This window comes from Emys orbicularis, chromosome 1, assembly GCF_028017835.1.
Source record: "Emys orbicularis isolate rEmyOrb1 chromosome 1, rEmyOrb1.hap1, whole genome shotgun sequence".
Classification (NCBI taxonomy): Eukaryota; Metazoa; Chordata; order Testudines; family Emydidae; genus Emys; species Emys orbicularis.
The window spans coordinates 120,830,071-120,848,948 of record NC_088683.1 but is presented as its reverse complement, the minus strand read 5'-3'; the positions used below and the strand labels follow the sequence as shown (position 1 = coordinate 120,848,948).

At 39.6% G+C, this 18,878-nt stretch overlaps 1 protein-coding gene across 2 annotated transcripts in view; it reads left to right on the top strand.

The window, feature by feature from the left end:
• Positions 1-441: 441 nt before the first annotated feature.
• Positions 442-18,878, top strand: part of EPS8 (EGFR pathway substrate 8, signaling adaptor) — a 78,382-nt gene continuing 59,945 nt past the window's right edge. For both annotated transcript variants that reach the window (XM_065411684.1, XM_065411675.1), the window contains exons 1-2: positions 442-503; positions 1,810-1,883. In XM_065411684.1, coding sequence (XP_065267756.1) covers positions 442-503; positions 1,810-1,883 — 136 coding nt within the window. The remainder of the gene's footprint in view (positions 504-1,809; positions 1,884-18,878) is intronic.

Sequence of the window (18,878 nt, the reverse complement as noted above, 5' to 3'; positions counted from 1 at the left end):
CTTTAAAAAAAAATTCAATTCAGTGTTTTTGGTTTGAAATGAAGCATATTGACTAAGCCAGTTAGCCTTTTAGAAAAAGTAGTCGAATTTTTCTTAAGTTTAAATATCACTGTTTTTGTCAACTACTTTCCTTTATTTGAGAAGTCTTTACAAAAGAATATTAAATCAAAATAAATGCTGTTAATTTACCTACACTGTTCTATGTTTGGACAGTGCCTAGCACAAAGGGGTCCTGGTCTGTGACTGGCAGCCCGAGGTGCTATACCACTGCAAATAATAATCTAACTTATTGGTTTCTTTTCCTTCCTAATTTGAAATGTACCATATTTTTCCAAGTGTTTTTACATCCATAACAAACCTATATATTGTACAATACATTAATTTCATATGTTGTTGTTTTTTTCTTTTCTAGATTGTTCCCCTGAGTGACTGAAGACCAGAATGAATGGACATATTTCAAATACCCCTCCTAGTGTATATGGAAGTTACTCTTCTCAAATAAAGTAAGTCTCTTCCCTCACTCTCTCTGTTACCTGCCCCCTGCACACCCAAAAAAGTTTTATATTTTTTCCGTTTGTATTTAAGTTTCAGATGTTCAGAGTAGTAGTAATAATCAAAATCTTGAAAAGTTTTTTTAATTTGTCTCCTGAAAAAATATGCAGACTTTCTGCAAGGGAAGTTTGAGTTTCTGTACTATGTAACCAAAGTGACAAATGAAATCAATATATATCATTTTTCGATTAGTATTGGTGATTATAATTTTAAATCTGTATTGTTGAATAATCTCTTCAGGCTGTCTGCAACATGGAGATATGTCATAGTGGCAATAATATATTTATTTTCTTAAAGCTGTCATACTAGTTTGTCTGGAAAGTGAAATGGTTAGGTCGATGCTGAACCCAAGTGTTAATCTCATTTTTCAAAGCCTAAACTGATCTTTACATGGGTCAGAAAATAATTTTTCCCTATGGACAGTACTGTACAATTAATGTTCTATGATATTGGTTGATGGTTGTTGGCTGCCAGCTACCTTTTTCTGAGACATAGGATATTGCAGAGTATAAGGCTTGCTATACCACTAACATAGTCTTATCTAACCTAGGACAAGACAGCCTGTGTTTCTATGGGGATGGAATTTACATTATCTATACTTCCAGTGTTGTTCCTTATTTAAGTTGATGCCACATATAATTCGTTCTTGTTTTTACACAGTGAGGACACTGCTTACCCTTTCCTTTTAGCCTTGGGCAGTCAGATACTCTTTTTTTTTCCTGTCTCTTTTATAAGACAGAAGCAGTAGTGAGTTAAGCATAGAAGAAAAGGTAAAATCCCACCAAAATAAAAAAAAAAATCTGGTATTTATCATGGTTTTTCTGAAAGATGTGCTCTAGTGCAATCAGAAATTGTTTTGGGGAAGTTCTACGACCTGAGTAACGCAGGAAGACAGACTAGCTGATCACAGTGGTCCTTTCTGGTCTTCAAATCTATGAAATTATTAATCAATTTTATTATTATGTGTGTTGTGGTAGTACCTAGGAGCCTCAGTCACGGACCAGGACCAGTGCTAGGCACTGTACCAGTACAGAACAAAAAGATGATCCCTGCCCCAAAGAGCTTACAATCTAAGTAAATCATGTGTAGTTATGTATGTACATGAGGTGGGGTGTTCATTCTCAATGCCCTTGCGGGAAATACTGTTGTATACATATGTGGTATATGTATTTGAAAATTTTTACAAAGCTCAGATACTTTTAGCAAAAGATACCAAATAAATCTATAAATGGACTAACCACACACCTTTTCTTCTAGTGGATATGGTTCGCCAACGTTTGCTCAGGCGGAGAGGGAACAAAGTTCGAAAGCAAGTGCAAAGGCTATTTATGGTAAGCCTTGCGTAATAGATACTGAATCTGTCATTTAAACAGTGACTTTTTAAGTGTTGCAAGTGTGTGTGTGTGTGTGTGTGTGTGTGTGTGTGTGTATATATATATAATATATGAAATTGATTTGTATCTGAGTTAAAACTAACTGTGCTAAAGAATAAGTTTTGTTCTTAATATAAAGTAGGCTTCTAACTGCTTACCTTTAACAAGTCACCATTCTTACAGTATTTATTGCAATAATGAGTTGAAGAATAGTCTTGTGGCCAAGGCACATGAGAGGGAATCAGGAGATCTGGAGCCTGTTCCCAGCTGTGCTATAAACTTTGTGTGGCCACTTAACCTTTCTGTTTCTCAGTTTCCCCATTTGCAAAAAGGAAAGAATATGTATCTGCTTTTCAGAGGTGGTGGTAGGAATAATTCATTACTGCTTGGAAAGGTCATTCTATTCTTTGGATGGAAGATGCTGAAGAAAAGTGTTATTACTATTTATTGGAACTAACTACCATGGGGTATATAAAGAAACTCTGTCAAGGTTAACAGGCTCAAATCTGCCTCCTTTGGATTACGGTTTAGTGGTTAGAGTTGGGGGATGGGAGTCTGGACCCTGGGATTCTATTCCCTGAGCTTTGTAACTTTGTGAACAAGTCGACTAGTCTTTCTGTGTCTTGTTTTTTCCCCCACCTGTATGTTAGGTAGAAAACTCTCTGCCAAGAACTGCCTGATCCCTAAAGCAGTATATATTTCAGGGCACTGGCATTGCCTACCCTGAATAAATGCTTTCTTTCAAGAAAAAAGAGATGAATTTTTACAGCTGCTAATAAGGAATCCTAGATCATTATACCTTTTGCATTGTTCTATAAGGCATTGGCGTTGAATATGTTTGACTGCTGTGTTCTACTTAAAGAAGTTTATTCTTTGTTAATAAATGGATCAATGGTAAACCAGTATGGAGACTTGAGGAAGCATGACCAAGAGTGGAATGAAAAAATGAACAGCTTTTAACTGAGTGCTTTCTTATTAAGTTGGGAAGATCTCTTTCAGGCTTTCTCACATGATCCCTGTTATCCATCTCCATTGTCAAACCCACAGTATGTGAGGATAAAGCATATTTGTAGACAATGCTGTGTAGACACGTCCTTCCATAGCAAGCTGGTCATTTCCATCTTTGACCCCATGGGGTAACAGAAAAGTCAGAGACCAACCAGGATTAGTTTCTTTATACAAAAAGCCAGGAATACTTTCTACTTTTTAAAGAGCTATGACAACTCCGTGCTATACCTGGGTACCTGTTATGCCGTGCTACGCAGTGCTATCTTACGTATTTTGAAGGTGACTATCACTTTGGTATCTAAGTGCCCCCTTAACTTTGTGGTGTTATACACAATTTGCCTATAGTTCTCCTTATGTGCTAAGGGTGGGGTGGAGGTGGTTGTCTACAATTGACCTCACTGTTTGGATTTCAGGGTGTGAAGTCTTGCCCTAGCCCTTTGAATTTCCTATTACTCTTTCAGGAAGGTAAAATCAAAACATACTAGCTACATAACTAATTTACAGCAATTCTGAAAAATTTGGGGGGATATAGTTTTTCTGAGACACACTATTCAATTGCTTGGTACTATACACTGAGAAAAAAAATCTCTATTGCGTACTGTTTAACTTAGCCCTGAAAAGAGGCCCTATGGTATTGATAATATAGGGTTTTCTTCCAGCTCTCTGTTTCTACACATGATTCATAGAGACATTTTTCCTATAAAATGTTAGAACGTTGGCTACCAGGGTAAATGGAGGAGGAGCCATTTATAGTTATACCTGTCTTGTGTTTATAGGATTAAACATAAGTCATTGCCCAGAATCAGTTCGGATGCTGTGTTTCATGTACTAGTGTAAGCATAAGATTTAAAATACTAAAGGCTCTTTTGTTACCCCAGGCTTACATCATGGCAGGGCCATCACATCTCCCTCCATCCTCCTTAGGCAGATGGATAGAGTTTAATTGTTGCACGTGCCTCTCTCAGATGTCACCTTAACAAGGGACCATCTGCCTGTTATGTTCTAAATGTAGAAATAAATGTACTATTTAAATGTTGAGTAGAGGTACAATGATCTCAACACTGTGTAAAACTTAAAACAAATGTCTCTTAACTTGTTCTGACGTCCAGAAGGAGGTTTGAGGCAGACCAGTTGAAAGTCTCTGGGTAAAGATAAAAGGGGGGAAAAATAGAGGTGACCTCATGGTAGGAGTCTACTACAGATGATCAGATCAGGAAGACGAGGAGGATATGGCATTTCTAGAACAAACAACAAAAATATCCAAAACACAAGCCCTGGTAGTCATGGGGGAATTTAACTACCTTGACATCTGTTGGAAAAAATAATACAACAAAATAAAAATTTTCCAACAAGCTATTGTAATATATTATGGACAACTTTTTGTTTTAGAAAATGGCAGAACCAGCAGACAGACATTTCAGACTTGATTCTGACCAACAGGGAAAAATAGCTAGTGAGTCTGTAGGTGGAAGGCAATTTGAGTGAAAGTCGTCATGAAATGATAAATTCCATAATTCTAAGGAAAGGAAGGAGTCAGAACAGCAGAATAAGGACAATGGACTTCCAAAACAAACTTCAACAAACTCAGAGAATTTATAGGTAAGCTTCAAGGGAAGAAAATCTAAGGGATAAAGAAGTTCGGAGAGCTTCAATAAAACAGTTTTAAAGGTAGAACAGCAAACTGTTATGTTGCGAAGGAAAGATAGGAAGAGGACGTTATGGCTCCAGCAGAGCTCTTTAATGACCTGAAAATCCAAAAGGAATCCTACAAAGAATAGAAACATTGACAAATCGTGAAGGAGGAGAAAAAAAAATAGTAGAAGCATGCAGGGACAAAATCAGAAAGGCTAAGGCACAAAATGAGTTACATCTAGCAACTGACATAAAAAGCAAAAAGAGGAGGTTATTTAAATACATTAGGCATGTAGGAGAAGGAACGTGCAGGTCCTCTATTCAGTATGGAAGGAGAGATAACTGGTGGCATCAAAAAGGCTGAGGTGTTTAATACTTGTTTTGCGTCAGTCTTCACTAAAAGTGTTACTGGTGACCAGATACTCAACACAATATTAACAAGGGGGAAGGAATGCAAGCCAAAATAGTGAAAGAACAGGCTAAAGAATATTTACATAAGTTGACAGCAACGAGACATTGGTCAATATGATATCGGAGTACATGTCTGTGTTTGAGGACAAACTCAAAGAAAACTGAAGTTAATGCAAGTAAGGAAGGTGAAAGAAGAGCTGTTGATTGAAGTTGCAGGAGAGAAGCTGAATCAGAAGAAAAAGTGTGTACACTAGGGAAGTACACTTGCATAGGAGAGAGATCTGGATAGTTGAAGAACCATCCAGTGTGGCTGGGCAGCAGTGAAAAATGTGACAGAAGTATTGTGGGACTGACAATATGTAACAAAATGGAAGGAAAAGCATATGCTGCATGTGTTTATCCCTGCCTGCTTTATGGGTTGAAAATGGAGGGTCTTACAGAGATGAAAGAAAACAAGGTATAGGTAACAGAAAATAATATAGTGAGGAGAATGATAGACAAGTGGATGATAGACAGTGTGTACATGGAAATTAGGGGGAAGATGAACTCTGTGATAGGCTGCAGAGTGCACATTTCAGTCGGCTAATAAGAATGGGAGAAGAACGATCAGCAAAGAGAGCCTGGGGAGAAAAGGACAACAAGAAAAGTAGTGGAAGAACAAGGATAGGATGGAAAGGCTCTGTTAAGAGATGTTTGAAGACAAAGGGACTGAAACTCCAAGACACACAAACCCGTACCATCAAGTGGAAGAGACGGTGTAGAATTTTAGACATCTCCAACCCCACAAGCAGAAACAGGAAAAGGAGTCAAGAAGTGAAATGAAGTTGTATTCAAGTCAGCAGGGCTTGATGAATTTCATCCTAGGGCAGGTAAGGAACTAGCTGAAGCAATCTTGGAACGGTTAGCAATTATCTTCGAGAATTCTTGAAGGATGGGTGAGGTCCCAAAGGACTGAAGAAGGGCAAACATAGTACATGCCTTTTAAAAAGGGGAACAAAGAGGACCTCAGGAATTATGGACCATTCAGCCTAACTTCCATACCTGGAAAGATACTGGAACAAATTATTAAACAATCAATGTATAAGCTCACAGAGGATCATAGGATTATAAGGAATTGCCAGCATCAATTTGTCAAGAACAAATCATTCCAAACCCCTAACTTCCTTCTTTGACAGGGTTACTGGCCTAGTGGATGAGGGGGAAGCTGAAGATGTGATTTATCTCAATTTTAGTAAGGATTTTGACACAGCCCCTTGTGATGTTCCTATAAGCAAACTAAGGAAATGTGGTCTAAGTGAAATTATTATAAGGAGGGTGCACAACTGGTTGAAAGATTGTTCTCAAAGAGTAGTTATCAATGATTCAGTGTCAAACTGGAAGGACGTGTCTAGTGGGTTCTACATGGGTCAGTGGTGGATTTGGTACTATTCAGTATTTTCATTAATGATTGGATAATGGAGTGATCAGTGTGCTTATAAAATTCGAATGACACAAAGCTGGGAGGGGTTGCAAGCACTTTGGAAGATAGGACTAGAATTTAAAACGACCTTGAGAAATTCGAAAATAGGTCTGAAATCAGCAAGGTGAAGTTCAATAAAGACAGGTGCAAAGCACTACAGTTAAGCATGAAAACTCAAATGCACAATTACAGGTTGGGAAATAACTGGCTAGTGGTAGTACTGCTGAAAAAAACCTGGGATCACAAACAGAATATGCATCACCAATGTGGTACAGTTACAAAAAAAGTTACCATGTTATCAATAGGAGTGTTGTATGTAAGACGTGGGAGGCAATTGTCCTGCTTTGCTTGGCACTGGTGAGGCCTCAGCTGGAGTATTGTGTCCAATTCTAGGTGCCACCCTTTAGGAAAGATGTGGTTAAACTGAAGAGAGTCTGGAGGAGAGGAACAAAAATGATAAAAGATTGAGAAAAGCTGACCTATGAGGAAAGGTTAAAAAATCTGGGTATGTTTAGTCTTGAGAAAAGAAAACTGAGGGAGGACCTGTTAACTGTTCAATATGTTAAGGGTTGTTATAAAGAGGATGGTGATCAATAGTTCTTTATGTTCACTAAAGGTAGGACAAGCATGGCCGGCACCAGCTTGGCAAGCAGGCGCTTGGGGCGGCCACTCCGGAGAGGAGCGGCAGGTCCAGCTATTCAGCGGCAATTTGGCGGACGGTCCCTCACTCCCGCTCGGAGCAAAGGACCTTCCGCCGAAGTGCAGCCGCAGATCACAATCGCGGCTTTTTTTTTTTTTTTTTTTTTTGGCTGCTTGGGGCGGCCAAAACCCTGGAGCCGGCACTGAGGACAAGTAGTAATGGCTTAATCTTCAGCTACGGAGATTTAGGTTAGCTATTAGGAAACCCTTTCTTACTATAAGGGTAGTTAAGTTCTGGAATAGGCTTCCAAAGGGAGCTGTGGAATCTCTGTCACTGGAGGTTTGTAAGAACAGGTTAGATAAACACCTGTCAGGGATTGTCTAGGTTTAGTTGGTCCTGCCTCAGTACAGGGAGCTGATCGGGATGACTCCTTGAGGTCCCTTCCAGTCCTGCATTTCTATGCCTCTTTTAACATAACTCAAGTACAGTTCCTGTTTATTTTAATATTAAATTCCTTAGTGATCCTTTTTAAACAGGAATTTCTGCATCCTGTATGCGCTCCCTGGACAAACAAATCACACATAATTAGAACATTAGGAAGTAGGTAAGAAAACCCAGTAAGAAAAATGTTGATCGAAGTTTCATTTTATAGAACATTTTTTATGTGACTAGGACACAGCTTTACTCTTCTGGCTGTCTTCCCAGCTCTGTATTATCATCCATTCATTTTAAACTAAGAAGTGTAGCAGAATCAGCGTAGTTATCTACAAATGTAGAATTTTTCTTTGTCTTGAAGTGCTGGATCTTCCTGAGTTTTTATTTCAAACACAATAGATAATTTCAGGTATGGAATTTTCATTTATGAAAAAAATAGGAACCATGTGGGTGGATTTGAGATTAGTGATGGGACAGAAGAGGCTTTCATTTCTAAATACCTTAGAATCCAGCCCAGATTAGTATTAATTGACAGTTATCATATAATTGCTATTTGGTGACCTGTGTAAAATGAGTTGGTGATCTCAGTTCATTTTCAGCAGTATTAGAAACATCACAATACTACAATTGCAGTTGCCAGGGGTGGAATGGATATGAAGATTCAACTCTCCAGCAGGACCTTGAGAGAAAAGTTTGCTCTGTTAACTGCCTATGCTTTATATGTTCTGGCTCTAGGACTGTCAGTCAGTTCCACCAAATATTTGTAAATTGGAGAAAAAATGGTAGTAATGCCTGTATTTAAAAATGCATCTGAAATCTCTCTTAAAAGCAATGTAGTTTATTTTATTATATTTTTAATATTTTTAGTAACTGTAGTACCATCTAACTGCCTCCAGTATGTCTCTACAACAGTGGTTTTCAACCTGTAGTCCATGGACCCCGGAAGTCCCCAGACTGTGTCTAATTTCGAAAAGGGTCCTCACTTCCATTTGAGATTTTTAGGGGTCCTCAAATGAAGAAGGTTATAAAACACTGTCCCTACAACATTCTCCCTTTCTTAATGTTAAGGAATTTTTAGCAGGGGGACAATGGGGAAAATTTTTACTCTTTTTGTTTCAATGTTTCATTTGCTTTTTGTAATTATCCCAGCATCAGCCTTTGTTCCTGGCTAGTCCCCTTGTAAGAAACAGAAAAAGCCACAGCCCTTTGCACTCACTGACCTGTTTTTATGTCATAAAGGGAGAGGCTAAAAAATTGTTGTGGATTCTCCTGAACATGCTCAGTAGCAATATATCTGTTGCTTAAGCTTTATCATCTAGGAGGGCAAAATTTTCAAACGTGCCAATGTCCTATTTTCAGAAGTGATTTAGGAGCCTAAATCTCATTGAGACCCAGTGAGATTGTGTGCTCGCCTTCTTAAAATTTGTTGAGAGGACGGTGCTCAAACTTTCATGCATTGAAAATGTCAGCCCTGAAGTTCCTAGATAGATATGTGTCTAATGTTAATACCTAAAAGTTGTTTCTCTACAGTGGTCATTCTGAGAAAATTGACAGTTACCTTTGATACCATTATCTCAGTATTTACAATATTTCCTAGGAGGGCCTGATATTTAGCATTTTCAGTATTCCTTACATGTACAAAATACTGAGGGGATCTCTCTTTATCTAAGGCATTTGACATGTTTTTAAGTATAACTGGCATACATTTCACTGAATTAATTTCCTCCCATTGACTACATATTGGGCCCAGCATGGCAGTGGAAGCTTCTTCACACTATCTTACCAACTTGGCTCAATCTTGATATGAGGACTGTCTTCTCTGCATAGTTAGCTTGAGTGATTGGCATACGAGTCTTAGCTTAGCCCAGGTGTGAGCATCCCTACAGCAAAACCCTGCCCATGTTACTGTGTCCTCAATGGTTCTGCTCTTGCCTGTATGTGTCTGGGAGCATAGCCCATGGATCTTTGTGCTGAGACACTCAAGGATTCTTTCCCAGTCAGTTGTGTCAATTGAAGGAGAACTTGTCTGTTTTCAAGGGGGAACTGTGGGAAATGCATTGGAGGACTATCAGTACTTTTGTGGGTTTTTTTTTTTTTTGTCTGCATCCTCATTGCAAAGTGGCAAGTACCAGCCAGAGTTAAACCTGACCTATATTCCAAGCCTGGTAAACTAGCCTGGGCTTAAAATTACCTCCAAACTGTGTCAAAGGTTTTGCAGTGTGGATAGTGGGCATGGGTGAGGTGGGGCTAACACTTGGATAAGAGTCCAGATTAACTGTGTAGTGAAGATATACCCATAAACGTGGCCACCTCTGTAGGGTAGTTCAGTCTCCATGACTATTTAGTCTTTTCTTTCTTTCATCTGAGACTATTAACAATTGTTCCAATTGTGAAGTGAGTTTAGATGGTATTTGTGATGTGAACACTTGTATGCTATCACTCACTTTTACATGGCAATCAAATGGTAAGAACTTTTGATTACTACTGTCTTGGCCTTTTCTGTGTCAGTGACCTCTTCATTTTCAACTCCTTTCCTGCCTGGACCATCCAGTTCTCTTGAGAGTTGCCTTAGGATATATTTTCTCCTTCGAGATGAGAGCTGTCAGGTAACTCATAGAAAAAATGCCCTACGCATTTTTAAAATTCCTGACGTTTGCTTCTGAAATGAACTTTAAACTCTTAATCTTTTCTGTTGAAATCTTAATCTTATCTATTGTTCTAAAGTTAGCTTCTCCATCTGTCTCCTGTGGAACTGCTTCTGGTTGTCACAAGAGCTCTGTGGCTTCAGTTTGGAGCCAATAGTGATGATGCACTGGGCTTTTGCCAGTGAGTGATGATAAAACAATGACATTCTTTTGCAAAACTGAGTTGATGGTGCACGATAAATTGTTTGATCATATCTTTCAGCAATGTGCCTAATAATGAAACATACTTCCTTTTGGAGTCTAAAATTTCTAGCTTCTTCAGGACACTTCAATAAACCATGTGTTTTTATATTTAAAGAACAGTAATTATAATTGTGCTGATGCTTAGATGGTAGGGATTAAATTGCTTGTGAATTTTCATATTTTTCAGTACTTAATGCAAAGCAAAGTCTGGAAGGCTTTTAAACTGTACACTGTATAATTACAAGCTCCAAGAAGTCACAACCAGGTCAAGGGATCCATAGAGCTAGGCATGCTACAGATATGATAAAAGGCTTAATATTTATATTTATATTTGTTAAATTGTGTGTGTGTGTATCTCTCTCTCTCAAACCATAATTGATCCAAAAAGGCCCAATCAGCATAATCCTTTTGGCCCTGTCCCTTATCCAAAAGGGCAGAAACCATTTTGAATCTGTCTAGTCCTTTCAGCACTGCCTACCTGAGAGAAATTTGGCTCGCTAACCATTGTGTGGTCTGTCTAGCATGCCTGTAACTCTCCTGGTGTGCGTCTACATGCACGTGCAGTCCCAGCAGTGCACAGTCATCGCAACGATTGCCCCCAGGCCTATCTCCACGGCTGCAGCACAGATAGGATAGCCCCATCAGTGAAAATAGTCCTCCCCTCCCCGCTCTCCCAGTGCACGTGTACATCTGGGCATATCTCACCTTTCAATTCCCTGCCATTGCAGGGGCCTCAGGCATTGGTGGTACCTTGGTCTCTCCTGTTCTCTACCTGTGGCACACAGTTTCCTGAGAACTGAAATATTTTGACCTAACTAAAGTCTTTGGGCATAATATAGGGGTATCTGGATGAAATTTGATGGCCTGTGGTAAACAGGAGGTCAGACTGATCCAAAGGTTCCTTCTAGCCTTGTACTCTATGAAACTGTGAAATAAGTGAAGGGTGGGGGACAATGCTTTTATTCTTTCTGTGCACCAGCCCATATGGGGAGAAACACATATGCACCATACCTAGATTGCCCTGGGATTGAATAAGTATTCCTAAGCAGTGGAACACTAGACATCGGGATTCTTGATTTCTGTTTCCGGCTCTGTGAGCTGAATGTTTCCTTATGGTTACAGAAAGCATAGCTAAATATAACATCACTCCTGTTTGGCTCATCTGTTGGAATGGAGCCTGAGACCTCTATATGTAAAAACATGAGCCTTTACCACTTGAGCTAAAGAACATGATGTGTCTTAGTATGAAAGTAATAGAAGAATCATAGACATCATATGTCGTCTAGCCACTAGAGGGTGACACAGAGCCACACTGTTAGTGTGGGTGGCACAAGCACCTAATTTGTCATGTTCCTTCTGAAAGACTGTTTGGCAAAGTGGTTGAGACTTGACTGTTACATTAGAGTCCTGGGTTCTGTCCATAGCTCCTCCTGAAGGGACCTTGTTCAAGCTCTGGCTTGTCTTACCCGTGAAACTCATGAGTGATAGCTACCCCCTAAAGTATGAAACTCTGGTTCATAGTAAGTTGTGAAGGGCACAAAAATATTAACAGCAGTCAGTAAGTGAGCTGGGGCTAGAACTCTGAGTCTTTGGGCTTGCAATTGAATGTACCTTCCATTGGGTTCCAGGCCAGAGCGAAGGGGAGTCCCTCCCTCTTTCTTGTTTGCTTCCCCCAAATGGTATGAAGGCTATACTTTTTCCTGTCATCACAAGATTGTCTGCAGCAGAGGCAAAAATCACAATACATTCCAGAGAGCTGACAACACTAATGGAGTTTCCAAAGGCACAGATAACTGTAAACATGTCCACATCAGAGGAAGAATTACAATCCCATCTTAATCAGTGTTCTTATGTGTATTTGAGAAGATAGTAGCAGACAGGGATTCAGCTAGGCACTCAGATACTATGGTGACAAATGTAGTATAAGCACCGGTCTAGATTAGAATAGTGAATCTCCTAGCCAGTCAGAGAGCCCACACTATGAGTAAAGTGGTACAAAGACTTTACCTTACCATGTGATATGATTTTTAGATCTATGCTGTTATAATTCTTTTGATTAGACTTCTTCAGCTGCGGCGCATAATTAATAGATTGACTTAAATCTGTGTTTCTTTTTCTTACCATCATCAAAAAATTATTGTAGGTAGCTATTGTTTTAGGCATTTCAACTGTTTAAATTACCTGTGGTACTGGTGCTAAACTACATTTCTACAAGTTTAGTATTTTGGATGTGAACGTGGTTTGAAGAGAGAGACTATCTGATTAAATAGAATAAACTCAATGGTTTTGACACTTGTATTAATTCTATCTGGCTGTGCCCGTTGTGGAGCCTTAATAACTCTCTTCATGCGTGGAGGGAACTGATGAGCTGGACCTGGGAAACAAGATGATTACAATGGAGAGTGAAAGCATAAAGGGAAAAGTGTTAACTTTCATTAAATCAACAACTTCCATAGTTCATTCTCAAGAGTCACCATGAGAAATATTCTTATTGAAATAACTTGCAATAGGCAGGCAAATGGCAAACACTTCAGTGTTGCTGTATGGCTGTCAAAATGATACTAGTGACTATTAATTAGATACTTTAATTTCCACATTTGGATTTCATTCCAGTAGCACATCAGAGAATCGTAAGTATTTAGTCTTAGACAGAAAAACAGTGTGGCCTGAGCCTAAGAAATGTCCGTGTCAATCTTTTGGAGCTGCTGTAAGAGTTTCCAAAAGTGTATTCATAGAAACAAGATCAATTTTAATTTAAGGCTCTACTGAGTTTTATGTAACATTTAATCAAATATCTGGAAGTGGTTATAGGACCAAGTCAAATTAGAAGTAGAAAAGTGGATAGAGCAATAAGTAAAAACAATGAGAAGTCCTTGTGGCATCAACCTCAGCCTGGACCAGTCCACACAAGAGATCCACTTCCTGGACACTACAGTGCAAATAAGTGATGGTCACATAACCACCCTATACCGAAAACCTACTGACCTCTATACTTGCCTACATGCCTCCAGCTTTCATCCAGACCACATCACGCGATCCATTGTCTACAGCCAAGTTCTAAGATACAACCACATTTGCTCCAATCCCTCAGACAGAGACAAACACCTACAGGATCTCTATCAAGTGTTCTTAAAACAACAATACCCACCTGCTGAAGTGAAGAAACAGATTGACATAGCCAGAAGGGTACCCAGAAGTCACCTGCTACAGGACAGGCCCAACAAAGAAAGTAACAGAACGCCACTAGTCGTCACCTTCAGCCCTCAACTAAAACCTCTCCAGCATGTGATCAAGGATGTACAACCTATCCTGAAGGACGATCCCTTACTCTCACAGACCTTGGGAGACAGACCAGTCCTCGCTTACAGACAGCCCACCAACCTGAAGCAAATACTCACCAGCAACTACACACAACAAAAACACTAACCCAGGAACCTATCCGTGCAACAAACCCCATTGCCCACTCTGTCCACATATCTATTCAAGGGACACCATCATAGGACCTAACCACATCAGCCACACCATCAGGGGCTCGTTAACCTACACATCTACCAATGTGATATATGCCATCAATAGAAAATTGTTTTGTACCAAGCTGCTAGTCCATCCCTAGCAGAATCAGTTTGGGTGTTTTATAAATAATTTTTACTGTTAAATATGTATTTAATTAAAAAAGAATCACTTAAGGAAATATTCAAACATTGAATTTGAAAGCCAGGAAATTTATGGTAGATGTAAGTTAATGAAAAAGGAGAAAAGGGTTGTATTAATCAAATAGCAGAAAATTCATACATCTTACAGACAGGCAAACATCTTATTACATCATACAGTCATACTGGCCTCAAGAGTAGCTTTGTGAGGAGGATGATGCAGTAATCCAGTCTGGAGATTACTATAGGAAAAACCATGAAAAATTAATTCCTAACACTCGCAAATGAAAGGTGGGGTTTTTTGTTGTTGTTGTTTTTTTAATGGGACAAACCCTCTACATTATTTATCATCTTGATCTTGGTTAAGGGAAGATTTGGGCCAACATTTTCAAAAACAAGAGCCTGTTTTTGAAATCAAATTCCTAAAAGGATCTGATTGGAGGAATATTCTGTCAAAATCTGCAGTTCTCTTGAAATCAAAATATATTGTGAATTTCACTGGATATTTTGTTTAAAAAAGAAAATCGGGAGGGGGAAGTTCCAGCAATGTTGGGACATCCTACTTTGACATTTTTGGAATGAGACATTTTAGTTTTTTGTTTTGAAATGACTTTTTATATAACATAATACAACATAAAAAGTTGACATCATAACAAGACTGTTATTGAAACAAAATGTTTTGATCAACCCTAAACTATTTATTAATTTTTTAAATTTCCTTCATAGAGAATTTCGTAGTTTTGGAGCAGGAGGGACCTCTGATGCCCAGAAAAAAGGGCATGAGAGTAATTGCCCTATGAGGGAAGTACAAAAGAGAATGTTCCCTGTGCGGAAAAGTCTGACAATAGTGGAAGGGTATAACCTGGAACTGAGAAGGACAAGTACCAAAGGAGTGGAGTCTTGTGACAGGTTCTCAGAGTTAAGGTCCCTGCAAGGAGCGGCGGAGCTATTCTGCTGACTCATGCTAATTTATGCTGGAAGCCAGACCATATAGGGCACATTAGCTCCAATCCAGAATATAAAGCTGTTTGTGTAGCCCTTTTTGAAGGGAAATGCAAACTAGGGTCAGGGATTAAAGGGTTTTGCAGGAAGAACCATAAAATGCAAGCAAAGCCCTAGGAGAGCATAGACTGAAATTGATTTTTTTCTACTGAAGTTACCAAAAAAGGAAAACCTCAGGAAATGGTTAATTCTGGACACTAATGTCTATGTCAAGAATGGAGACTCTGTCTGCTCATGAGCCTCCTTTATAGCTTTTCCTTCAGTCAACCCATCCTGGGCAGTCCCTGGGAACTGGCTCTGAGGAAGACTGGATAATAAGCAGCTGAGTTGGCCATGTCAGGGAAGGGAGTGAAGCTTCCTAACCATTGAGCTTTAAATGGGTATTTGAAAAAATTATTCTGCCAGAAATGACTACCAGTATTTAGGCTGAAATTGGGATGTATATGTATTAGAAGCCAAATTTTGGAACAGCTCTAAGTGTACAATATATTTTCTGGCAGATATTTTCTCTAAAGGTTGAGAAGTCTCAGTGCAGTGATTGTTTCTGCTAATGTTTTTAACCATAATTGAGAGAATAAGTGTTACGTAAATCTTTGGGATCTGGTAGAATCTATCTGATTTTTGCCAGACAGATTTGAGCAAATTGGGATTATATAATGCATGATGGAAAATACTATAAGAGCACTTCTCCAATAGAATTCTTAATTTCTCCTTGTAATAGAACTTCAAGCTTTCTACTTTTGCTTCTGGAATGTTTATTATATCCATTATCTAGTGCCATACAAAATCATCTGTGAGGTAGGCTCTGCTGGGTGACTGGCCTCCCAAATATTTTCTGCAGAGTGCCCCTCGTAATTGAGATAGAGATTACTGTTGGATGCTGCCAAACATCACACACATGTAGATATCTAAAAAATTGTGAGGAAACGCTCCTGAATCTGTAATGATAGTAAATGATAGTGAGTGATGAATATAGATATTTGTGAGCTCTGCTCACAATTCTCTGATTTTTATAAACAGCTTTTTTTTGGTTCTGTTCCGAGTAAAGTGTGTGCCCACACCAGTTGTTAATTACCTTTTATATATATATATATATATATATATATATATATATATATATATATATATATATATATATATATATATAAAAGGTAATTAACAGTGTAAAAGTATTATCTTCCTGGGGCTGAAAACATTTCACGTGCATCTTGTCTACCGAAAGTGCTGTGCTGTTCTGTTGGATGGGGACATGTTTGTTGCTGCTGCCATACAGTGCTTTTGGAGGTGCTATCTTTGCACTAAGCCAGGGGTGGGCAAACTACCACCCGGGGGCCACATCTGACCCTTCAGACGTTTTAATCTGGCCCTTGAGCTCCTGCTGGGGAGCAGGGTCCGGGGCTTGCCCCGCTCCACATGTGCTGTGGCTCCACATGACTCCCAGAAGCAGAGGAATGTCCCCGTTCCAGCTCCTACGCGTAGGGGCAGCCAGGGGGCTCCACATGTTGCCCCCGCCCCAAGTGCCACCCCTGAAGCTCCTATTGGCCGGTAACCACGGCCAATGGGAGCTGCAGGGGCGGCACCTGCAGATGGGGCAGTGCACAGAGCTGCCTGGACACACCTCCGTGTAGGAGCCAGAGGGGGGGACATGTCGCTGCTTCCGGGAGCTGCTTGATTTAAGCACCGCCCGGAGCCTACACCCCTGACCCACTCCTGCGCCCCAACCCCCAGCCCTGATCCTCCTTCTGTCCTCTGAACCCCTCGGTCCCAGCACAGAGCACCCTCCTGCACCCCAAACACGTCATCCCCAGGCCCACCCCAGAGCCCGCATCCCCAGCTGGAGCCCCCACCCTCCCCACACACCCCAACCCCCTGCCCCAGCCCGGAGCCCCCTCCTGCACCCTGAACTCCTCATTTCTGGCCACACCCCCAGCTGGAGCCCTCACTCCCTCCCACATCCCAACCCCCATTTCATGAGCATTCATGGCCCATCATACAATTTCCATACCCAGATGTGGCCCTCGGTCCAAAAAGTTTGCCCACCCCTGCACTGAGACTAAGGTGTTTAGCAGTTGTGCACACTAAAGATCGTAGGCCACCTTTTGGAAGAGTTGCATGTTGGCCTGTTATGACCTTAAACGAAATGCAGTGTAACCACCATGCAAGCCAGAGTTTCTTTAATGTATAAGTATAATAGAGGTGTATATTTTAATATTTTTTAATTAATATTGTTTTAATTTTACAAACTTTACAGCAGATGTAAAATTCCTTGTCCCGGTTTAATTTGGTGAAAGCAAAAACGTTAATCTATTTAACCTTCTGTTTGAAAAAGCCCAGCGGGTCAAGCTTTCAGTAAATCAGAACGTGCAGTGGTTTTTCTACATGTCCTCTTTCCTGTTGCACGACATCCAATTATTCCTTTACAGCTAGTAAGTTAAGACTGTTGCCCTGTCATCTTTCGGATAGAAATAATTATAGCTATTGGGTTAAATCAGACATTGCTTTTTTAATTCCCCTGTTTTGTTAGGAACAGATGGACTTTACTTCTTCAGATCATCGTCCAAACAAAAAAAGAAAGGTAGCAAATGAAATAGAAGTGGTTTATTGAGTGTTTTGTGGGGTGTGTGTTTGCGTTTTTTTTTAAACACGTCTGAAAATAAGTAATATGCTGCAAAAGCAAAAATATTAGTAACAGTTAAATTAAAGCATTAAATGCCAAGGACATTTGTTTTGGTGTTTCTAAGTAAATTAGAGCAGATGATGGGGATTTTTTTTACAGTATGCCCTTGTGCACCATCCTACATGCATTTTCTGGTAATCCACAGTAGTCTGGTATTTGGTTGATTGTACTGCAGACTAATCTCACTAAAACAAACTGAATAACTGTTGTAAGTTAATTGCCCTTGGGTGGCTCTATTTCAGTAAGCAACACTGGCCTTCTGGGAAGAATGACAGCAAGCTACCAAGAGTTCTCTGTAACTACTGCCTTCTATGAGATGCGCAGACACGATGAAACTATGGGCCTGTACCTCCTGCTAACTATCACCTGCTAAGCAATATCCCACTGAAATCATGGGAGTTGAGGGTACTTCACTTCTTGCAACATAAGCGTCCTGAGTTATTAAACCCACACTCTACCTGACTTGAAATACCCATGTAGAGAAACACGGTTTGGGAAGGCCCTTTGTTTTACATTGGTCTAAGACCTCAATGGGTATCATTCTTTTCTGCTGTAAGCCCTCCCAAAAGATCTACATAATTTATAGACCCTAAGGTCTTAAATAACTATTCAACCCAAACCTGGCTTCATTTTTAGTAGTTGAAGTAGTGCTTTGATGTAGTTAGCTCTCGGAGACTATTAACACAATAGCACACTTCATTTTTCACAAATGCACAAGTTGTCTCTATGGTAAAATTGATGTACGCTGTACATATCAGTTTTTCTCAGCTTGAAACCCAGTTCATCAAAATGCTCATTTATCTCATCTTAAGGCAGAAAAATTGATTATTTAAAAAAACAAAAATACCGAAAACTAAATCCTGAAAACCTTATCCTGTCAGGTCTCCTATTAGCGTCACTTGGGACTTTTGCCCGAGAAAGGAAAGAAATATTAGGCCCTTCAGTGATTATGAGTAAAGGTCCAAATATTACATTAAGAATATTTTTGTATTAAATTAAGATGAGATGCTTTTTTCACTGATTATGACATTGTCATATGTATTATTTTTTCCCCACTGGCATAAAATAGACCCAACATGATATTTCTGATTTTGCAGCGTTATATAACAGTCAGAAGAATATAAGATGTTTCTTTTAGAGTAATTCAGTGT